The 25,607-nt window shown below is 38.6% G+C and overlaps 1 protein-coding gene across 4 annotated transcripts in view; it reads right to left on the bottom strand.

Moving 5' to 3' along the window:
* POLA1 (DNA polymerase alpha 1, catalytic subunit) overlaps positions 1–25,607 on the bottom strand; it is a 322,857-nt gene that overhangs the window by 185,953 nt on the left and 111,297 nt on the right. For all 4 annotated transcript variants that reach the window (XM_036746570.1, XM_036746571.1, XM_036746573.1 and 1 more), the window contains 3 exons: positions 24,406–24,538; positions 13,514–13,645; positions 8,655–8,829 (listed from right to left, as the gene is read on the bottom strand). In XM_036746570.1, the coding sequence (XP_036602465.1) occupies positions 8,655–8,829; positions 13,514–13,645; positions 24,406–24,538 (440 nt within the window). The remainder of the gene's footprint in view (positions 1–8,654; positions 8,830–13,513; positions 13,646–24,405; positions 24,539–25,607) is intronic.

The following is a 25,607-nucleotide window of genomic DNA, read 5'->3' on the forward strand; positions in this document are numbered from 1 at the left end:
CACATAACCCTGTTTGCCTCAGTTTCCTTATCTTTAAAATAAGCTGGAAAAGGAAATGGCAAACTTGTCCAGTATCTTTGTCAAGAAAACTCCAAATGGAGTCACAAGGAGTAGGACACAACAGAAAATGACTAAATAACAACAACGAATCACACACACTATACACCTTACAACTTTGTTGTGATTCAAATCAAAATGTGAAGCAAAATGCACATCTTAAAATATTACATAAGCATCAGTTTTTATATATAAAAAATTACTTTTTCATGGATGATATGCTTCCTGTTTAAATAAGTATTCATGGAAAATATGTTTGAATGACTTTAGCAATACGCGATTTATTCAAGATGTCCCTAATCTTGGTACAACTAGAGTAAATGTGGGTTTTTCTGGATAGAATACATACACCTTCTTACTCAGTATTTTCTTAATGCCATGAGCTAAGATGTTCCATTGTTTGGATGGTCATTGTTCTGCTCAAGTTGGCTCTTTAAAAAATATACCTGCCAACACTCTCCAGAGATGAATACCACTGGCGGTTAATAATCCTAGATATATAACAATCTGACTGCCTGTAAGATAATTTCTTTATTCCTTATAAAAATAAACTCTCCATAATTTGGAACTCCAACCAACAACGGTAAAACCAATTCTAAATTATTCACGTTAATGGCTAAAAGGAAACCTTGACTAAATATGAAACTCACAGATACCCACCACCCTGACTTTAGCAATCCACCTATTTTTTCAATCCTTCCGTAAATTTATCACTAACAGTCAAGCTAACTGATCTACTTTCACAAACGCTCCCTTTTGTACTTAGAAGCAGAAATATTAAAAAGTACCCAAGCAAGCAAACTCAGCCCGAGCGATTCCGTGTTAGAATCCATGTGTCCTTGTGCAGTAAGTAGGCTTTGATCAGTTGTTTGTACGATAAAACACAGGGGCTTGTTGTTAGCTAAAAATTTCTTCCTCTGAATCTTTTCATAAAAAACAAAAACTTATTTCATAAAGTGAATCATAACCTTCTGGTTTTATCATTGTGCAAATACAGCTGACTGAGAGCAAGCATTTAAAATGAAACCTTCAATGAACTATTATGACAGTTATTACTGCAACATTTTCAAAGCTAACATTAAAGTTTTCCACCTATGTTCGGGTCAACTTCAAATAGCTTTCACACTAACATCAAATTTCTAAAAACTCTAAATTCATTCAATTTTGATTAAAATTTATCAATCATGAGGAGGAAAAGAGGGCACTAGCAACCAAAAGGATCAGGAAAGTTTTCATGTATATTGTATTTGAGCTAAGTTTTGACAGAAACAAAGTTTCTAAGAGGCAGAAGCAAGGAGGTAGTTTATTCTAGACATGGAAGGAAAGCAGTACAAACAGATAAGAGAAGGAACATTAGCATGTGAGGAACAGGATGCAGGCCAATCTGGCTGGACTATCATGGGCAAGAAGGGAAAGTCAAAAAAGGAGTTTATGTTTGATATGAGAGGTGATAGGTAGTTTTTGGAGTTTCTTATGTAATGGTGTGACATGGTCAGATTTAAAAACAACTGAGTAGAATCGTACATATCTCTCCTTCTTGAGCCTGTTTTGTACTACTTCCTTTTTCTTTTTCCTCTCTCCTCCTTTTTCTCTTTCCCTTTAAAACCCCTCCTCCAGAATTTCACAGACTTGCCAATGAAATGGTAATTGGATGGGGAAAAATTACATCTTTATTTTCACTAACCTCTAATTAATACGTATGATTTCCTTCGATTATTAATATAGGCAATAAAATTGCTCTGACAATGAGCCCCCAGGTTTCACCAGTCTGCCAAAATGGTCCACGATACAAAAACAGTTTTTAAGAAACTCTGCTCTAAAGCGTAGTATTTCCTATAAGGCAGACTCTTTGGAAAGCATGCCAAAGTCTTAAGGCTATTTTGTGAATTACCACTTCACAATTACTTTAATTCGCACTGTATCTCAGGGAATAGTTTAAACTTGGGGGAGGTGGGGGGAGGCTGGGTGGACTGTTTGCTATTTCTGCCTCTTACAAGTTATTGGCAGGGTAAGCCGGGACAAGACATTTAATTTCCCAGTGCCCTAGGCAACTCTCTAAGACCATAAGGTACAGGAAAGAGGCCAAAGTTATGCAATGGTAGAGAAAGTTATTCATGAGGAAGAAGCTCCCCACACTAATGAAACTGTAAATCATTTGGGCTCCTCCTCCCCCAAAAGAGGTAGACACTAAACAGGAACAAGCCCCCAAGTGAAGCCATAGATGTATCCTCCCAAAGATCATGTCATGTTCTGCAATTCCATTAAATATGAAACTGTTCTTAGGCTAATTAAACATACCAACAACAGTTAGAATGTATATAGCACTTAAGTTTACAAAACACCTCACACGCATCTCATTTACCCTCACAACTACACACTCAGGGAGGTAAGGTTATAGTGTTACTTCCCTTTTATAGAGAAGAAAACTGAGAATGAGACACACAGCTCATGCCTCAGACAGGATTTGAACTCAGATCTTCCTGACCCTTAGTCCAACACTCTGTCCACCGTACCAGCACCGGCCTGAGTTCTATCCTTCTCACAACACTCGGCTGTTTGACCTTGAGCTTGTAAATCGCTTAACTTCGATGGGCCTCAATTTCCTCATTTGTAAAATGAGAGAACTAGACTTGATGACTTCTCTGATCCCATGACCATGGAAAACTATATTTGGGGACTATTTTACCCTACATATTGTCATTGCAACAATAAGGCTACACAAATTTAAACTACAGTTATTATGAAAACCATGAATTATCCATTTTTTTAAAACCCAAAGACACTAAGTAAACATTTTTTCATTGGTCTCTTCTATTGGGTACTTGATTATTTTGTGAATATCTTATACTATTCTCATTCACCCTAAAACATGTAGAGTTCACATTGGAATAAGAAGGGAAGAAACTGTACAATTTGGAGAGCAAAAGCTAAATGGGTCTCAAATGTGAGTGCAGATGATGCCTAGAGAGTTATTCTTTCTATTCAGGAACGGAATATAAGTGAAATGTGTTCTTTACAAATTCAATAGAAATAACGTTACGTGTAGTCTGCAAAAAAATGAGGAGTTAACCAACATGCATTTATTAGGCATCTACTACATGATATTTATAACCTGTATCATCCAATTTTTATTCTATGCCATCATTAGAATGATTACACTACTTTAATCCAGTAGATAATAATATGTGTTGTTTAGTTTAAATGGTCATCCTCTAGCCCTTTGTTTCAACAATCCGGCTAGCAGCTTCTGTGGGGGTGTAAGATCCACCCACAGCCAGCACCCAGAAAGCTGCCAACAGCACAGGTTCTTTTGATCTGCTTAACTAAGGAAAGCAAGGTGAAGGGGTTGACAAGTTTACTTTAATCCAGCATACAGATAGCATTCACTTAGTTCAGGGGAAAAAGCCAGCACCCTGAACTTCACAACAAAATACAAACAAATTATAAATAGCAACAGACAGACCCAATACAAATTCATAGTTACCAACATCTAGGTTCAGCCAAGGAGCTCAGAACAAGGGCTGGCCCAGAGTCACACGCGCCACCACTGCTGCGGCAAAGAGCTCCTCTAGTCAACATATAGCAATGAACACAGGACATCTCATAGTGATTAGGTGACATCTTGTCATGGAGAAATATTCAGAGGATTTATTAATTTCTGGAAAAATTCAAAACTGGAAGCTTTGCTTTCTTTTAAAGGAACACAATAGGAAAGGAGCCACAGAAAAGGAAAAAAGTGGCTGAGAAATATAGCTGATTTCCACAAAAGACTCTTAAAAATAAAAATTGTGAACTTAATAATATTCTTAAATGAAATTATGCCATTATTCTGGATTTCTTTGTAACAGCTAAAAGGACAAAAATGCAGCAAACTTCACTGAAGTTCCTACACTGTAATACACTTCATTAATCAAAGATATAAACTACATTAAAAGCAAGAGAATTATTTTATGTATGTGATTAGGCAGTTGGAAGGCTTGTATTTTATGTATACATTTGTACACTTCAACTTATTTAACAGTGTCAGCTCACTAACTGCAGTTTTTAAAGAAAACAGATTTAGAATTTTAAAAACAAATTACAGTAATTTTATGCCTACAGCTTACACTTCTTAGAAGCCACACACTCACCTAACACTCTCCTCATTATCACCACCACTTACCACCTCCACCCTTCTTCGAGACAGCGAACCTACCCAATTATAAACTAGACCAGGCATCCCAACCTTTTTTGAAAAGTACCTATCTGTTTCATTTGGAGGGGTAGGAAGAGAAGAGATTGGATCGTAGTGATCTTTAAGTCCCTTATGGACCAAGGCAAATCCTAAGGGGAAGGAAGGAATCTAGTAAATAAGTTGGAGTACTACCATGCAAAGCTTCCTAAATAATTATTGGCAGATCTAGATTCTGCTGATTGAGGATTTCTGGCCCAGACCAGAAGAACCCTGAAAATGTCACATGACAAAGCGAGGCAAAGTGTTGCCAACTCTCAGGGAGACAGATGTCTGAGATGGAAACACCCTAACTAGTATTCCCAAAAACAGCAGCAGGAGAGTCAGGTCCCAAACTGCGCTGTGGTGGCACTGAAGGCAAAGAAATCCAAAGGCAGCTCCTCCTTTTCCTCTCCCCTCCACTCAGAGGCAATGAGGGAGGCAGACAGGCAAGCTGCAAATAGTGTTGCACTGATAACCAAAGGACATGGGTTCGAATCCCAGCTCTGGCACTTATTTTCTACGTGGCCTTGTCCCTTAGTTTCCTCACCTGTAAAACAGGGGGTTCGGATTAGATGGCCTCCAACTTTAAAATAAAACTACAATCCTGAAAGGAATGAGGCAGGGATGGAGTGGGTGCTCAGAAGAGAAAGGACAATGATGGATGGATGAATGAAGCAGTTTGTTGATGGGAAGAAAAGGCAAGATGCTTTGACGTAAATTGCTAATGAAATTCTAGAATATGTTATTAAAGGAAAAATTTGAGGGCAAATTTTAAAAAGGGGCTTCATTCAGGATATATCATGCCAGATTCCTCATTTCCTTTTTGACAAGGTCTTGTACTAGACTAAACAGAGGCAGTATGGCCAAAGAGGGAGAGAGTGTCAGGCGTGTTCAAATCCTACCTCTGACACGGTCATGTTAAGGAAATCAATGCAGCCATACTGCTATTCCGGGCTCTTTTAAGAGGCACAGAACAAGGAAGTCGATAGGTCCCTTGTAATCTCTCAGACTCCATCTGGAGAACTGTGCTCAGCTCTGGGTACCCCATTTTAAGAAGAATAGATTTGTCAACACAAACTGGAATGTCCAGGAGGATTACCAGGATGGTGAAAGGACTTGAGACCAAAACACAGAAGGACGTGGATGTGTTTAACCTATGATGGAAGACTAAGATTAAAAGGGGATACTAGAGCTTTCTTCAAGTTCCTGAAGGACTATCATGAGAAAAATGCATTAAATTTGTTCTTTGGGAGAAAATGGAGCCAAGAAAAACATATCCCCAATGACCGTAATAATGCGAATGCAGAGAACATCCACCACAAATCAAAACCGGGCATTGAAGAATTACAAAAAAGAAACGTGGCCTCAAAGAAGAAACAGGAGGAATCACTTCCCACCACACGTTGCAGTGTTTGTGGGGAAGGAGACTGGGCAAACACTCACAAGTGAATTACGGCACAAATAGGTCTACAGGATTTCTAAGGTCTTCCAACTGTGATTCTGTGATCTAGCAGAGGATCCCAAAATTATCTGGAATACTGCCTCTTTTCAAAAAAGTTAACTCAGAGCCCCCTGAAAAATCTACTTTCTTGGCCCTTAACGGTGTTTTGTTTTGTTTAAAATTTGTATCACCCAAGGCTACTGTTTCCCCCCAGAATCGTTCCAGTGCCCCCCCCCGGGGGGGGGCAGGTCCACCCACTTTGGGAACCTATAAGTAACTTACAAAGGGACAAGAGATAAGGATAAAAAAAAGATAAATTTAAGATACTCAAAGGAGCTACGTCTATTTCCCTATTTTTTTTGTACCTTACAATATTTATCAGGTAACAATGCCTGTCACACACTCACAGGCCAGGGGTAAATGGATGCTACCAGCCGAAGCCAGATGCACCATCGTAGGGGGACTTAGGTGACAGAGCAGATAGAGTGCCGGGCCCAGAGTCAGGAAGACTCATCTTCTTGAGTTCAAATCTGGCTTCAGACACTAGCTGTGTGACCCTGGCCCAGTCACTTCACGCTGTTTGCCTGTAAAATAAACTGGAGAAGGACATGGCAAACCACTTCAGTATCTTTGCCAAGAAAACCCAAATGGTGTCATGAAGAGTAAGACACAATCGAAATGACTGAACGATAAGAACCATGATACTCAAATGTTAAAATGCATCTGTGATCCTAACAATGTGGGAATTCCCTCCAACAATGCAGTTCACAATCCATCGCTGCCTGCCCATTTTATGAAACTCTCGCCCAAGTTCTCCCCTAACTTTGCTACAGGGAGCCCACTCCACACGGTGATGGAGGGAGCGGGGAGTCCTAGGTTTCTCTTGACATTGCAAGGATGCCAAAGAAGCACAAAGATTAGAAAATAGGCATATGATTGAGTGGTAACTGAGGTTTTCTAACTGAAGCCTTGGAAGCAGTAGGTTTGATCAAAGGGATGGTTATTAATGAGTCAACAAGCATTTCCTTAGCACTTACAATGTATCAGGCAACGAGCTAAGTGCTGAAAATAAAACTACAAATAGAAAGATAGTTCCTTACTTTCTAATGGGCTAAGATAACACATACAAGGAAGCTGAAATAAAGGATACCAAAAAGGACCACAAGCTGTCCATCAATTATTCCCTGCTATCATGATGTGACCAGTCGAACTTTTTTGCTCCTCCATTTATTACTGTTAAGCTGGGACCTCTTCAGGCAGCAAGAAGGGTCCTTATAATGAATCCTCACTTATATGTAGTTATTTATAAATGGGCTATTACAGCTAGTCTAACCTAAAAGTTAACCACAGAATAAGAAACTATCACCAGAATAAACTACCTGGCACAGCAGCTAGGAGGGTATCAACTTCTTAGTTACCACCCCCATACTTTTCCCCACAGTACTATTCCTAACATTTCAGGGAAGTCAAATGTAGATGCACTTCTGATGTACGCTACACAGACCAGTGACCTCTTTATTCTCGCATTTATTTCTTAAAGTTGGCTTTGTTTCTGAAATATCCACACGTGGATTACAGAATGATCGTAAGGAGAGACTAAGATAAAGTTTTGGTTCTAAAGGATCTATCCTTGCCTCAGAATTACAAACAAAAAGAACAATTTTTGTACAGGATACAAGATGTTAGAAAACTATCACGAATGTAAACAATATAATTAATATTTGTATTTTCAAAAATAACGAGGTTCTAGCATTGTTTTAGGCCTTAGTGTTAATTCTCACTTATCCACAGCAATTAAGGAGGCAAAGGGGGATGGTGCATGGTAATCCCAAAAATACTTGGCTTGGTAATGATTTGATATGATTACTCTCGAAAAATATTTGTCTTCCTCATTCTGTTTTATTTAAGGTGAATTAAAACAAGTCTTCTTTTACTGAGAAGACAATAACTGGGTAGAACATAATGACTAGTGTCAAGCCTGAAAATATATCATTTATAATTATATGTAGAAAACTAGACCCAATCAAAAAATAGTTATTAAGCCAATGCATATGGACTCAGGGTATGTAGGAGACATAAAGAACAAACTGTATTCTGCGGTCAAGTCTTTTGGGGAGAAACAGGGCACAATCATGAAAAGTTAAAAAATTTATAGCAAACATAAGAATACCAGTGAGGAGCAGTATTATGAGTTCAAAGGAGAGGGAAATCACACGGAGCTGAAATAGCCTGTAAAGGTTTCAGGGAATAGGGAGGAATTTAAGGTGAAGAGCATTTGACCAGGCAAAGACAAAGGAAGGAATTACAGGGAGGGAGAGTAAGATGAGCAAAAGCACAGAAGGGGCAAAATGCCAACATGCTCAAGAGAAAGTGAGTAGAGCTAATGAGAGAAGACTCATGACGCAAGTTTAGATGAGGCTACAGAGGACTCTAGATTGCAAGATAGGGAGGCTAGACTTGAAACCACTCTGAGAAGGACAGTTTGGAAGAAAAAGTGGACAACTAATTGGATTTTGGAAGGGAAGGCGAGAGCAAGAAAACGACGACAACGAAGGTTTTCGCAGGCTGAGAATGTAGAATGATGGCTCCGCTAACAAAAATCTGGAAATGAAGAAGGGGAGCTCTTTTTAGGGAGAAGATGGGATTAGTCAAAGACATAACAAAACTGCAGTGAATGAGTGGAAAATGAAGAACGGAGTTTAACATACGCGCATACACCTTGGGCAAAAGTGTTTTCAACACATAAATCAACACAAATAACAAATATACTATTATTTATGTTAACAAGTAAGACTTTAATAATAAAACTACAGTTAACCTGAAAACATGGTGAAGAAGACTGAATAACCAGAATCTGAATAGCCGTGCCTCACGTAACCTCTCAAAGGAGCAGGCCATTTCTCTCGGTCTGTGTCTGTTCCTCACTGAGTGCTGGGAGCTTACCTAGCCAAGTTGCGATAAGAACAGCATCAATCCCGTCTATTGGCTCACAGATTCGAGCCACAACAGGGTGGACCTGCTGCGACAGGTAGTACTGAGTGTCGATGGTCAGGTTGTCCTGTTTTTGCAGCTGCTCGGGGGCATAAGCTCTTTGACTGGCACTTAGGTTGGATCCATCCTTAAAAAAAAAAAAGACATATCATATATAAACCTGTATGGGGGGAAATAGATAGGAATCAAAGGCAAAGGTGAGAGAATGTTTGCATTTTTTTGTACATTTATTTTAAACACTAAACCATGGAGACATTACTATACAATTCATGTGACCCCAAAAGTATGAAGACAACTAAATGCTGATCTCCTAGTGTCAAATCTGGAGTTCAAGAATGTAAATCCAGCATGTGTCATGTTCTATTTTTTGGGTGACACATGAAACCAACAAGACAGCACCCACTAGATTAAATAGTTCCATCTGCCACTTCAGAGAAACAAAGTGAGAAGACTCTACAATAACCATTAGTCTTATCAGAAATGCTTTTTAGAGATGATGATGAAAGGTACACATGCAATCCCTTCATTAGCCTACCAGTATCACTGTAAATATTGTAAGGATTTAACGTGCTGCCTCATAATGCATGGGGCATGGAGCAAAAGGCCTCCATTTAAGAAAAGTAATTGTGGATTTCACACCGCATAAAGGGCATATGGGTAAGAAAGCATGGCAGGGGTGATGAAACCTGGCTGATAATAGTATCAAACAAGGGACAATGGGCAGGGATAAAAAATAGCACGGAACATTTGTAGGATGACAGTGCTACAAGAACAAAAGACCTGGCCGCTAGAAAGACAGAATACAATGTTTCAAGCTCAAGCATATCTGGTATCATTCCAAGAAAACAAAGGTTAACCTAAGAGAGGCAGTGATAAGAAAGTATAACCCTTCTGAAATCTGCATCAAATTTTTCCTCCAGGAAGAGAAAAATTTATTAAATATAATTGGCTCACACAGGGCTTCTGTGATTTGCCATCTATGAAATGAAAAGTCATCACCACACTGGACCAACATCCAACAACTCACACTACCTCTTTCTCTTGTCTGAAACATAATAGAATTTAATATTCAAACCACACAATTAAATTATGACTATTCACAGCACCCAGCTGTTCTGCAAAACTGATTATAATGTGAATCCTTCTATTCTTTTCTCTCTTGCAACAATCAACCCCTTCTCTGTGCTGAGGCCAACCAATTCCAAACGTAATTCTACACACTGCTGCTTCTTCAGGAGACACTGACAAGCTTGGACCACTTCTTCAAGTTATGCAACGGTTAAAATGAAAACACTTGTTGTGTATTCTGGAGCTGGGATCTACCTGATTAAAGAGGCTGAAACATCTAGAAAAATGGCAAATGTTTCAGAGTCAAAGGATGATCCTTATTATAATGCACAGTACAGAAAAGGACCCCTGCTACAGAATCACTCCTATTTCAGCAGTACAGGGGCCTAACCATTGAAGACCTCTTTGACCTATGAAATACACTATGAACTTTCTATTTCATGACTTAGTATACCCCCACTATAAAGCATTCACTCAAAGTTCCTTAACATTATTTTTTAGTTATACAAAAAGTTACCCCGAGCTGATCCAGAGAAGACCTCTACCCTAACATGTCCTAAAATAGTGTTTGCTGTAAAGGCTATCCTACCTTAAGTATCACAGGATCAGAATATAGAACTGGGAGGGACTACAGAGGTCATCTACTCCACTCTCCTAAATGTTCTACAGATGAAGAAACTGTGGTACAAGGAAACTAAGTGATTTGCCCAATGTCACAGAGGCAGCTAAAATATGAGGGGGCTTTAATTTTCTAGCCTGAGTGACATAACTTTACACCTTGACTGGCTTATTTGTAACCTAAAAATATGCTCTCATTTGAGATACTCCCTTAGAGGATTCTATAATACTCTCCTATGCTACTAATACACTAATAATTTTCTTAACTTTGTAGTGCTAAATGCTAATGGATTCAGATGGTAAGTTTTGGGTTTTGCACTACTGTATAAAACCCTGTACATTCAGCTATTCCATTACATCACCCAGCGAGGCACTGCAGTGTACAAAGTGCCAGATCTGGAATATCAGAAGGCCTGAGTTCAACTCCAGCTGTGTGATCCTGGGCAAGTCACTTAACTCTGTTTGCCTCAGTTTCCTCATTTGTAAAATGAGCTGGAGAAGGAAATGGCAAACCTCTCCAGTACCTTTGCCAAGAAAATCTCAAATGAGGTCATGAAGAGTCAGACACAAATGAACACCCAACTCCAGCCGACTGGATCAGCCAACTACTCAATGACGGTAGGAACACTTTGTGGAAGACTGCTTGCCCCATGAAGAGTAGATGTCATATTGTTATACACACCTCAGGGTGATAAGGCATCTAGGGGCCTTTTTGTGACAAAGCAAAATCAAGTTGTATCATCAAGTTGGGAACAGAAACAGGATTTGGTGTGACATAAATACTACAGACTTCACAAATGTAATTCTTAGAACATGACGTACATTTTAGGGTATGCATGCAGAGGCACCACACACATTTAGGAACTGATTGAGAGGCCTATTCGGTCTTTCTTCACGCTCCTCAACGTGCACGTGTGATAATTTGTACACTTCACAGAGCACAGATACCAGGTGCAACAACTACAGGGCCATTTCTAGAATGAACCAACCAGCAGGATCTTTTTTTCTTGCTACTAAGTAAAAAGTGAACTTCCTCCCACTGCTAAAAAGAATGAAAAGGGCATAGTTCTAGAAAACAAAAGCAATAATTAAATGAAAAATTACAAGTTTAAAACTTCTAACTCACATGGCTTTGGATACTGCTGTATTCTGTATATGAATCCGACATAAGGTGATGTGAATTCTACTTACAAAGCACATTTGGGGTTACAAGTCATTTCCTCAAGAATCTTTCACATAAAAACATCTTTTATGTGTGGCATCAAGTCTTCATTCAGTGCCCACAAATAAGAAAATTTTAATTTTGTAATAAAGTAAGCTAATTTAGAAGATAAACTGAATTAAACTGAATTTATGCTAAAGAAAGGAAATAGGACTTTGTATGAGTATAGAAGTGACTTAAGAGTCAGTGTCAATGTAAGTCCCTATTTCCAGTTAACCCAAAACAATTCGTTATTAGCCACTATTTTTCTCATATCTACATAATTCTTCAAAGTCTGATGTTACCATCTGCCCTTGTCATTAATCACCTAATAGCTGTTCCATGTATGTGAAGACAGAAGTGAAAAAAAAACTATCCTATTTACCAAAATCTTTATTTGCATAATATGAAAATTGTTTTCTGAGATGAGACTTGTCAGCGCAAATATGCAAAGCACATTAAGGGCCTGAGCTAGTCAGACATTTATGGAAACATTTTCCTGCAGGAATTGGCTCAGTGTAACAGTTCTTAATCAAGAGGAACACTAGGAGGGAGACAGAGTCAAGTGTTGATTCATGTCCACGTACTTAAGTCATCTGTTATGTACATTAGCAGCAATATGGAGGGAATAAGAGCAGGATGTTTAAATTTTGAAAAATTAAAAAGTTCTGAAATATTTAAAGGTTTTGTTCATAATGATATAAACCAATCTTACTATCAAACGATGTATTTTGATACAATAAATGTTACTAAAAACACCTAATATTTAAAACAATTTTTTTATTCATGACAACTGTCAAACATGCCTTTGAGTAGAGACTAGTTTTCAGAAATGGAGATAAAGGGAATGATGCTGATTTTTTTTTACCATCCATTTTTTCCTCTTTTCGAGTCATCTGCTTCCATGGTTAATTTCTAAACAAAACTGCTTAGCCTTTAGATGATGATGTTTGTTTTTTAAATAAAAGAAAAAGCCTCAGTTTAGAGCACCCAGAGAGCTGGAAACATGAATGCAATGGAAGCATCAAGAGCCTGTTAAAAGTCAGGGTAAAGAGCAACAAGTTCCTTAAAGTCCTTCTTCCTGCTTCCCTTCCCCCTCAGAAGGAAGAGCCCTGGTCCTTCCAAAGGAACTGCCTAAGAACGCAGCCTTGCTTGTTACACGTGCAGGACAACGTTACCATTTCAAGCAGCCACATAGCTTCCTCTGCGTATCAACGCTTGGGCTATGCCTTTAAACCAAGTGTTTGTCCATTTTTTTTAATTAACACAAGTGACAATTATATAAATGAGATGGAAAGAAAATACATTTATTTTAATCAACTAACATTAATCTGGGATACAGTGGACTTCAGGTTGTAACAGGTGCTTTTCTTACAGGATTGGGGAAGGGAAGCATTTATATGGTGTTACCTACTATGCGCCAGGTACCACGCTTAGTGCTTTCTACAAACATTACCTCATTTGATCTTCACAACAACCCTGGGCAGTAGCAGCTGTAATTATCTCCAATTTACAGCTGTGGAAACTAAGGCAAAGAGAAGTGAAGTGGCTTGCCCTGGTTCACACAAGGGTCCGAGGTTGCATTTAAACTCAGGCTTTCCTGATTCCAGGCCCAACACTGTGCCCACTGCGTCACCAGCTGCCTCCAGGATTAGACCTGTCACTCCCAAACTATGGCAGCAAACCAAAGAATCCTGCTCAGAACGTTTTAATGAAGTTTAAATGAAACGTATTACTTTGAACAGGGTTATTTATAAAATACTGAAAATTCAATTAACTAGACTAGACCAGACTATCTCATTACAATTCAGCATATCAGTAAGATACTAACATGAGTACGATAGGTATCATTGTATTCTGATGCTTCATCAACAGATTTCTAAGTTACATTTAGGTAAAATCTCATTAATTAAAATAATTTTACCTGACAGATGACATATGACACAGTATCACCAGCTTTCACTTTTTTGCCTCCCTGAGAGTTTATCCAGATGGCAACATGCACATGTGGTAGGCTTTTTTTGTCTGGGTAATCCTGAGGGTCCTTTGTCAATGCCTAAAAAACAAGAATGAAATATGCCCAATGATTTAAAAGAAATTTTCAGATATAGATACACACATGTGTATATGGGGGGAAAATGTTACCAATGTAATAGTTATGTAACATTATATATCAACTGAGAAATTATCACAGCATACCTATCATATCTTCATGTCTTTCCTTTGATCTAATAGACAAGAGTCAATCTAGTAGAAGTGAAATACATCAATTTCTAAGGTTTAATATAATTGAAAAATAATAAAAATCGAAGTAAACTAAGAACTGAAAAAATAGAGGACATTACCAAGCCTTCAAGTTATCTAATAACTTTCTGCAATTATCCCTTGCTAAATTAACAGAATCAATGGAGTCAGTCAACAAGCAGGGTTACTTGTGACATAGCTGACTCCCTATCTGCTAACCTCTTTCCATCTCATATCCTTCATAGTCTCTTAACATAAAACCTCTAAAGCTCCACAAAATAATCAATCATCAAGCTTTTTTTAAGGTCCTACTACATGCCATGCACTGTGCCAAGCACCAGAGATAAAAGAAACAAGAAACAACATACTGTGTCAAGGTCCTTCACATTCCAAAATGCCATTTCGGTTTCAAAAAAATGTAAGAATCACTTATTCAATAAACATTTATTGACTATCCACTACATGCCAAGTGCTTGGAGGTAGTGTGGGGCACGTATAAAAATCTTTTTGCTTTAGGACGCCAAATTTAAATTTGTATCATTGCTTACACGTTCTGTGCCATGAGGGAAGCATTATCACAGAGTCTGTATCATTCACCGCTCATCCCTAACCATTGTCCAGCCACACCACAAGAGGAGGAATATGTGGGAATTGTTAAAGCCCTGCCCTGGGAACAAGACTGAGTCTGACCATTCATTTGATACTCAAGACTACCCTTATGGCCAACATGCTATTTTTTCCCTATCCTTGTTTTTCATCAAGGCCTCTTGTGGAAGGAGTGACATGCAGTGAGTCTTGACAAGAAGCCAGGGAAACCAGAAGATGTAGGGAAGGAAGGACAGCATTATAGGTAAAGGGGATAGCCAATGAAAACGCACAGAAGTAGGAGGTTGTGGGATGGGTGCAAGGAACAGGAAGAAGTAATATACTGTTGATGGTAGAAACAACAAGACTTGGCAGAAGACTGGCTATGTAGGATGACAGCAAGGTGGCAAGCCTGGGTGACTGAGAGTATGTGGTACCACTGAAAACCAGTAATACACTATTGTGGAAGAGGGGAAGGGTGGGGGTGGGGGTGGGGGGAGGGAAGATGATGAGTTCTGTTTTACAAGTGTTGAGATGGAGATGTCTACAGGATATCCAGTTCCAGATGTCAGGACTAAATAAACAGATCTGAGAATCATCTGCATAAGTAGGATAACTGAATCCACAGGAGCTCACGATTCACCAAATGAGATAATATAGAAAAAGAGGACCACACTTAGATATTTGAGGAGCACCCAGAGTTAGTGAGCGTGACCTGGAGGAAGATCAAGCAAAGGAGACTGAGAGAACAATCAGCAGTTAAGAGAGGGACCAGGAATAAGCCACGTCACAAAAAAACTAGAGAAGAGAGAGTATGCAGAAGAGGGTAATCAGTAGTGCCAAATGCTGCAGACAAGTCGAGGATTGTATTTATGTGAACTTATGCGTACGGGGGGTGGGGAGGAGGGTGGATATTAATTAACTCTACATTTAGGCCGGATTCTTTTTTATATGTATTTCTCTCTCCCATTAGAATGTAAGTACATATGTTTCGTTCTTTGTACCTGTATCCCTAGCACCTGGCAGAGTACCTGGGACACGGTAAATTCTTAGCAAATATTATTTAATTGATTGGTTTTCCTTTCTTAACATTACTGTCTCCTAGTTTTCCTCTTACCTACATATGCTTGCTCAGTATTCTTTGACAGATCATCCATATCCCACCTCCTAGCTGTAGATGGTCACAGGAGAATAGTTTTGGAGCTAGAAGGGCCTTGGAGACCATCAGGTCTACCCTTTCCTTATACAGATGAAAAAATGAGTGAGAGAGGTTAAGTGACTTCTCAGAGCACACAACTAATAAATATCTGAGGCAGGATTTGAACTCATGTCTTCCCACTTCTACAGACAAGGCCTACCCATTAATGCAAGCTTCTGAGCAGGGCCCTCCTCTTCTTTGTTTGTATCCTCTCTATGACCTGATCTGCTCCTCTGGTTTAATTGTTCTCTAATCAGATGATACACAGCACTATGTAGCCAGTCGCATAGCTTCAAAAGGGCATCACCAATTGTGTATTAAACATTTCAAACTGGACACATCTTAAACTCATAATGTCCAGAATACATTACCTTTCTCCAAAATCCTACCCTCTTCCAAGTTTCCCTATTTCTTTCTATCCACCATCCTTCTATTCCAGGGCTGGGGAACCTGCGGCCTCAAGGCCACATGTGGCCCTCTAGGTCCTCAAGTGTTGCCCTTTGAAGCCAAACTTCACAGAACAAATCCCCTTATTAAAAGAATTTATTCCATAAAACTTGTACTCAGTCAAAAGGCTGCACCCAAGGACCTAAAAGGTCACATGTGGCCTCGAAGCCGCAGGTTCCCCACCCTTGTTCTAGTGTCTCAGGTTTGCAATCTTGGCATTATCCTTGACTCTTCACTCTTCTCCTCTCACATATCTAATCACTTGTCAAATCCTGCTATTTCTCTTGAATTGCCATTCAGCTACATTCCTTTGGACTGGACTCTATCCTGCCTCCCAGGAAGCACTGCATCATCAGGAAATTCACCATTAGACTACATCAGCCTTAGCACTCACACCTCATCAAAGTCCTCAGTACTCTCTGTCCCTGATTTAGAGAATGGGGCAAAGAACTCCTGTCAAAGGCTCCACTTACAGAAGGTCCCCAGATGCATCATCTCTTCATTTCTTACCTGTCGACCTTCCTTTCGATTGGATTTCATCATGATATTCTTGTGGCCTCATACCTTTCCCTGTCCCCCATTCCACTTTTCCTTTTGTATACTTTCTTCCCCTATCAAATAGTGAGCTCTTGGAAGGCAGAGACTATCTTTCTTTTTGAATTCAAAACCCAAGCACTTAGTGCCATGCCTGACACACAGGTACTTAATAAATATTGAATGACTGAAAGACTGACTCCTATTCCCACAGCACCTCTTGCATCCAACCCCTTTTCTTTCTCCTCCCAGAGCTACCACTTTAGTTGAGAGGCTCTTCACCTCTCACCTAGATTACTGCAACAGCCTCACAGAACTTCCTGCCCTCAGGTGTCTATCCACTCTAAAGTTAGGGTCATTCCTTAAGTAGAGATATGACTGTGTCACTCTGGCTCACCTCTGTCCCTAGAATAAAATACAAACTCCTCTGTTTAGCTTTCAGTCTTTTACAACCTGGCCCCAATCTTTCTTTGCAGTCATGGGACGTCGCTACTCTTGAACACAACAGTCCAGCCTACCTGGGCTTCTCTCTTCCTCTTACAGGACATCCACCTCTCGTATCTCTGTGCTTTTACACTAGTATGTTCCATACATGACATGTACTCTCTTCTTCCCTCTGCCTCAGAGACTCCACAACCATCAAGACTCAGCTTAAATACCGCCTTCTACATTAAGGTTTTTCTGATTCCCCCCAGTTGGTAGGGCTCTCCTCCCAAACTACCTTTGATTAGTTGAAACTGAAAAGCTTCTGCACAAACAATATTAATGCACATAGGATAAGAAGGAAAGTGGTCAAACAGGGAAAAAAAAAACGTTGTATCAAAAGTCTCTTTACATAATAAAGGGTTTGGTATACAAGATACATAAATAATGCATGCAAATATACATATAAATTATACACACACACACACCACTCACACACACATACACACACACACATATGACTAAAGGCCATTCCTCAAAAAGATACATGGTCAAAGGATATGAATAAATAATTCACAAAAAAAATGCAATGTATTCACAACCACAAGAAAAAAATGCTCTAAAGCAATAATAATAAAGAGAAATACAAATCAAAACAACCCTGAGGTTTCAATCTCTACCCTGAAAATTGGCAAAAATGACCAAAAATGGCGATTGTAAATGATGTTCCAAAACATTTATAGCTGCATTTTTGGATAGTAGTATATTTTGGAATAGCTAAGAATCGGACACAAAATAGATCCCAATCAAACAGAGAATGGCTAACAAATTATGGTGCATGGGCCATAAGAAATGATTTGCAAAGAATACAGAGAACTATGGAAAGATCTATCCAAACTGATGTGGAATGAAGTAAGCAGAACCAAGCAATATACACAGTAACTGCAACACTGTAAATGGAAAGAAATACAAGCCCCGAATCGAAAGAAAATGGACCAAAATTGCAAAGATTCAGTAGGAATCAAATGAAAAGGTATGAGAGGACACCCAAACCCACCACTTCACAGAGACGGGAAGCCCACAAGTGTTACACGTGGCACGTTTGAGGACTTTTTCAACATACTGATCAATTATGCTGAATTTTTTTCCACTATGAAAAATAACTTATCATGACGTAAAAAACAGAAGATAGCCATAGAAACTAATTACTTTTAAAAGGTCTATCATGTCTGCCCCTCCCACTTCTACCTGCCATGGGATCTCCTCCATGATTCCCTTCCCTGTACTGTTCCATTCTGACTCTCCGACCACTCCAAAGGCAGCGGAGAAGCTGAAAGCCTCTTATCCATCCCTCCTTTATAGTTCTGACAGTCTTTTCCTGGGTCTGCCCATCCCTAGTCTTCTTCATGCCATTCTATAAAAGAAGGTGATCTATACTATCTCAAAACCTATGATGTTGGATTTATTGTAGAGTAAATAAAATCTCTTCTGTCCCTCAAATAGTAACTCATTTCTTTCGTATACTTCATCTAGATTTTTCCTAACATATATGCATATATGTCCTCAGATTCTTTTAGCCATTGCTATTCTCTACCTTCTTGCATTTCTCAGACAACATGCTCTATCTTGTGTATGTATGTTGTAAGGAAAATCAAACAAAATTACTTCCCTCCCCCACAGTGATGGCCCTGTCGATCCTTAGACACATTAAAATGAATGTTTAATTGTTTTTTTAAATGTTTAAAATTTCCTTTTCTTCTGTCCATGTTGAAAATCCTGCTCACCTCTGGATTCTTTTGAAAGAATGACTCATATTCTCTTTTGCAGAAGGCCCAGCTATTTTCCGTGATACTTGGGCTCAGCGTGCCAACTGTTTGTAAGTGTCAGATGATCTTTGTTTTTGTAGAAAATCATATTCAAATTATTTGATTTCTTGAATATATACACTATTCCTGTGATTTCCTGAATAATCTGCCTTGGAATATGAAAGGTTTTTCCTTCGATTCCTGAACAGTTTTATTGTTGAAATTGTGAAATCTTACTACAATGTTTCTTGGTGAACTAAGCATGGAATTTCATTCTATTGGCATCCTATGGATTACCCTTAGCTGGATTTTGCCATCTGCTTGTAATATTTCTGATAAATTATTTGTGCATAGTTTTTGGAAGTTTGGTCTTTCATTTACAAGTTATTGGGGTTTTTTTATGATACTTTTATGGAAGAACTAGTCTCTTCATACCAAGTCTAGTATTCTTGCGTGATGGAGTGCTTACGGTTTTTTTATTTCGTTCAATTAATTTTTCTTTTGTGTCTGCAGTTTTGTGTTCTAATTCTGATTTCTTTTTCAGTGAACCTACTGTTCTGAACAGTCCCAATATTTTGTCTCTTTGGTCTCATTAAATTCATTTCATTCTCGAGTTACAATATTTGTCATATAAAAATATTTTCATTTAATTCTTTGATTGACTTTATGAACCATTTTAGGTCTCAGAATTACCTGAATGTCATATCAGAGGGCTTTGAAAAATATGCTGTGATGCTTTTATTGCTCTCTCTCTCAGGAAAAAACCAGCACTGGATGAAATCTGACCCTCAAGAGTCCAATGGAACAATGATACAGAAAGATAGGAAGAGGATACTATAGCTGGTCCTATTATTGACCCTTTCAAATCCTACTCTTTTGGGGCTCCGCCCTGCTCTCTCTGAAACTGATTTTATTCAGACTCTCATCTTACCCCAGGAGAGAGTCAAAAAGGTATTAGAGGGAAAGAAGTATTCAAGGACACTGCTGAAAGTAAACACTAAGAAAGTACTGTTGGCTTAAGTCTTGTTTTTATTTTCCACATTTCTGAATAATACTTATTTTTACCTACATGATATTGACTACAGCCAGCACAACACTTCTTGAATTCTTCATCCTTGATGAATTTCTCCCCTGGGCTCAATACTTTTCTAAAAATCATAATCCTTTGTTCTTCTTTTAGATCCTCTGGACTCATATGATTCATGGGCCCTCATCACCCTTTCTGGGAATGGTCTGCAAATGATACTGCCAGGTGGTCAATTCCAAAAGGCAATCATAAAACTGAAGTAGTCACAAGGCCCGTGGGCCACCCTTGATCATAAGGCTATTGCCTGGAAGAAATGGGTATAATGAGGTTGCAGGGTGGGAGAGGGAAATGAGAGTTATGCAAGGTACAGAAGGACCAGAAGTGAGACTAATTAGCAAGTTTTCAGGTATTTTTCTGCAAAAATTACCTTATGGTGAGTTCTTTAAATTTTCCACCTCCAACTCATCACTAATGATTTTGTCGAAGTTAAACAACTTTTTTTTTATTTATTTGGCACAGATAGAAGACAGCTGAGCTCCAGCTTATTATACCTTCTACCATCTTCCCAGGAATACAGATCATATATTCTTACTGAAATTGGATCTATTTTTCAAATTGCGTTCGTAAAGTCTTGAGAGTTTTAAATTTTTATAAATTTCAGTGGAGGAGGGATTATTTCTTAGCTAATTTTATCACTCACTTCACTGCTCAAAAACCTTCAGTGTCATCGTAATCCTTACCAAATAAAATTCAAACTTTCCTTATTTTGATATTCAAATACTTCTATTATCTAGAATCAACCAACCTTTCTCTTATTTCACATTAATGCCACTCTATACTCCGAGCAAATTGGATTTTATTCCTACTCCTACCCCACCCCACCCACCAATCAAAAAAAGTGTCCTGATTGCTTAGGTTAATGTCTTTCCCTGCACCAATTATATCACAATAAAACCCTACTCATTCTTCAAGGCACAAATCTAATGTCACCTCCTCCATAAAGGCTTTCTTTACTAATGCTGCACACTACCCCCTAGTCAGAAATGATGACTTCTTATCATTTCTCATTCTACAGCTACTCTGTTAGGTACCAGTTATATTCTAATTTCGATTACAATTATCTGTCTACGTATCTTAGCTTGCTTCTGTGTTCTTATGTAGAGATATATATCATCTAGCACCTATATACCAAAGTACCTTTTACACAGAACACCAGAGTTAACAGACATTCTTTAAAGAATGAATGAGTCAGGGGGCCGGAGCCAAGATGGCGGCTGGAAAGCAGGGACTTGCTTAAGTTCTCCCCCAGGTCCCTCCAAACACCTATATGGCTCTGAACAAATTCTAGAGCTGCAGAACCCACAAAATAGCAGAGTGAAACAGGGCATCAGCCCAGGACAGCTAGAAGGGTCTACTGCAGGGTACTGGGAGCAGAGTGGAACAGAGCCCAGTGTGGGCCGCGCCAGGACCGACCAAACCAGGAGCCAGGCGGAACAGGTCGTAGTGCCTTGAATCATTGAGCTGGGGCAGTTAACAGACTTCTCAACCCACAAACGCCAAAGACAACAGAGCAGGTTAGTGAGAAAAGCTTCTGGGACAGAGTGAAAGGAGTTCGAGGGCAACCAACCCCAGGGGCGGCAGGGGTAGTGTAGCTCTGACGCTGCTTCCAGAGTTACAGCTGCAGTTGCTTCTGGTCCAAGGCTCACATGGTGGGAGGAAACATGAAGTGGATTAGAGCAGCAATGCAAAGCCTGCTTTGCCCTGCCTGGATTTGGGCTGCAATCCTGGTTGGCGGTTCTTGGGGGAGAAGGAGCGCTGGTGTGCCAGAGCTTGCAGTGTGGAAATAGCTCTGAAAACAGCAGCGCAGCCCCTCAAGCTTGGGACAAAGTACTCTCTACTCTACAAACAGTCATACCCCAACGAAAAACTAAAGGGTCAAGTAGTTGGCTGGGAACATGGCCAGGCAACAAAAACAGTCCCAGATTCAGACTCAGACTTCAGAATCTTTTTTTGACGACAAAGAAGCCCAAAACATACAGCCAGAAGAAGTCAACAAATCAAAAAGCCTACATCAAAAGCCTCCAAGAAAAACATGAACTGGTCTCAGGCCATTTGGAAAAGCAAGTAAGAGAAGTAGAGGAAAAATTGGGAAGAGAAATGAGAGTGATGTGAGAAAACTATGAAAAATAAGTCAATGGCTAGCTAAAGGAGAACCAAAAAAATACTGACGAAAACAACACCTTAAAAAACAGACTAAGTCAAATGGCAAAAGAGCTCCAAAAAGCCAATGAGGAGAAGAATGCCCTGAAAGGCAGAATTAGCCAAATGGAAAAGGAGGTCCAAAAGACCACTGAAGAAAACACTACCTTAAAAATTAGACTGGAGCAAGTGGAAGCTAGTGACTTTATGAGATATCAAGATATTATAAAACGGAACCAAAGGAAGGAAAAAGTGGAAGACAATGTAAAATATCTCATTGGAAAAACCCCTGACCTGGAAAATAGATGCAGGAGAGATAATTTAAAAGTTATTGGGCTACCTGAAAGCCATGATCAAAAAAAAAAAAAAAAAAAAAAAAAAAAGAGCCTAGATATCATCTTTCAAGAAATTATCAAGGAAAACTGCCCTGATATTCTGGAGCCAGAGGGTGAAATAGAACTTGAAGGAATCCACAGATTGCCTCCTCAAAAAGATCCCAAAAAGAAAACTCCTAGGAATATTAAATAATAAAATATAAACAAACAAAAAGAATGAACAAGTCAATGAATGTTGGTACTAGAAGTATAAAAATGACATTGCCTCAAGATGAAGAAAAAAGAAATAAAGAGATGTGGGTTGCTTTGGGAAAGTCTCAGATCTTTCACAGAAATTTTATATAAACATTGTAAGAAAGATATACTACCCCATTTTCCCTTTATCCTACACAACGGTTTGGAAATAGTGCTTTCATTTCTCAAAAGCATGAAAGAATTAACTTTCACGTCTCAGAAAGAGTACTAATCTGGAAATTAGGAGATTGGGGTTCTAACTAGCTATGTGACCTTGAACAAGTCTTCCTGACTTCCTATAGTATACCTCAATTTTCATATCTATAAGAAGGAAGTAATCTTCCAGTGCATATGCAGTCAGAGTATGAACAAGCATTACTCCAAAGATTTGCCATATAACAATCATATGAAAGACTGCTCCAAATCACTAAGAGAAGCACAAACAAAAATAATTTTGAGGTTTTGTCTCATATCAAACAAACGGACAGAGATGAAAAGAATCAATGATGCCACACCTAAAAGAGAAAGACACACTAATGCTTCGTTGGAGAAGCTATGAATTAATTCAGCTTTGTTAGAATTCAGTAAGACAGTAAATTAATGTCCATAACCTTTGAGTATGAGATTCCACTGCTAGGTCTATACCCCAAAGAGGAAATATAGTTAAAGAAAAGATCCTATATGCACATAAATATTCAGAGTAGCATCTTTGATGGTTAACAGGTAAGTGCTCATCAGTTAGAGAGTACTTAGAAAACTGTAACACATATATAATATTACTATAGGAAAAGTAATGATGAAAGAAATGATACATATGAAGAATCCAGGGAATCATGGGAAGCCTTACATAAACAGATTTATAGTGAAGTAAGAGAACTAGGAAAAAATATCTATAATGTCTTAAACAAAATAACTGGAAACAACAAGAACAAAATAGTGAAACTGAACACTTTGGAGTTTGGCCTTGGAAAACAGCTGAGAAAATATCTGTCCCTCCCTTTCTAGAGAGGTGAGAGATGAGGGGCGTTGACAGGTAAACATATTTCAGACTCTGTTGTTAGTTTTTCAGAACTGCGTTTTTTCCTGTTTTGTTACTTGTTCCAAGGGACCGCTTGCTGAACAGGAAGAGTGGGATGGACATGTCTGTAAATGAAGGTGATGTAAAAGCAAAAGATATCTAAATGTTTTTAAAAGGAACAGGGTCCAGAATATCATCTAACCCTAACTCCTGTGAATTCTGTGACCTTTTTCTGGGCATAGGAAGTGATATCACTATTTAATTCAAAAAACCTGAAAAAGACCTGAACATTAATAACATTTAGAGATAAATTACTTGCTATTGGGCTTCGCTTTTTTTTTTTTTAAATTTGGGGCAAGTGCAAATATAAGTGCTTAAAAGTAAGAAGAACCACCACCATGACAAACATTCATATGGCACTTTAAAGTTTATAAAGGGTTGGGCACAGAGCATCCCACCTATCCTGTGAGGGATCTACTACTGGTATCACTTTTTCCATTTGATGGATAAAGAAACTCAGGTCAAGAGAGTTTCCAGTCTTTGCCTATACTATCCTAGGTCCCACAGATGCGGCAACATGAAGGGATTCCAGGGGCAGAGTTACAACACAAGACCACCTCAAATACTAGTGCAATTACAGCAAACTGAGTAACTTTTATCAATTCCTAGAGTTTCCCTTTATTGTAAAGACTTGGAAGTTCTTCAGGTATTTGGGCGTAAAGTCAAACACAACATTAGTTGGTCAACATAATAAAAGCTTTATTTACCTTGTTAATTTCAAATTGGCTTATTGGGACACTACCATTCGTCACATTTTCTCCAATTTCTATTAACCGTTTCTGAATGTTGTCCACAATTGTGTCCCTATTCTGGTCAGAAAGAATCTGACCGATGACGAAGCTGCAAAAGAAATAGGTTAAAAGGAAAAGTAAAAATATTTCATTAAGATAATGGCAAGGAACAAGATAAAGTTCTACTAGTTCATACTATAAACACTGAGACCACTTCCACATAAGGTAGTGGATAAGTTCATGTAAAACAAGGCTATTAGCTTTTGTTTTACTTTCTGCTAAAGTCTTTAAAGGCACCCTGTCAGTTAGTAGCAACTACAATGTCCAGCCTATAAAAACTTCACATAAAATGAAACTAGGACCATAGATAAAGGAGTGTCCAATACAAAATATACGTGGAAGCCACAAAAGGCCTAACTCACACCACACACAGGTTAAAACAGAAAGGTGACGCTGTTCTCTTTGTTCATAATGTACATCTATGTTCAATGCAAAGACTTCAATGAGATGACTATTACTTGGGTGAGCTGGAATGAGAAATCCTTCAAGAATAAAATAAACGGTTCTCAAACTTTTATTTGACCCTCCACTTCTCCCCAGTGTTCTTGCACTTCATGCTATCCCACAACAACCTTAGAGTACACTCCCTGGGGGGTGGGGAAGACTGGGAAGAGCAATAAAGAAGCCAAGAAAAATGCAGAGCCAGAGTTTGACAGCTGCATTATAATTTGTCAGAAAAAGAACTCTGACAAAAAACATTTGTATAGCCTTAATTAGTAATACATTTCTAACTCAGAGAAATTTACTTCTATTATGATGCATCTTTTCTTGAAAAACACAAAGCTGAAGAAAATAGTTTAATCGACAGTCTATACAAAGTCTTTTTCATCTTTCAGTACATTTAGAAGCTATAACTATTCCAAACTACATTTCATAAAAAGGCAACAGTGACCTATAACTCAGATGACCAGTTCTATGCTATCAAGAATAGTCTCTCTATTAACAGCGACTGTCCCAATCCCTATGAAAGTTGAATGCAATAAACAGATTGAAAAACAAGGAGAGAATATTAATACTCCCCAAAATATTGTAAAACAATTAAAAATTATTTACTCAAAGTTCTGACACTTCCAACACTCAGGACTTCAATAACATCTAAATCAAAAATATTTGAAAGC

Source organism: Trichosurus vulpecula, chromosome 2, assembly GCF_011100635.1.
Source record: "Trichosurus vulpecula isolate mTriVul1 chromosome 2, mTriVul1.pri, whole genome shotgun sequence".
NCBI lineage: Eukaryota > Metazoa > Chordata > Mammalia > Diprotodontia > Phalangeridae > Trichosurus > Trichosurus vulpecula.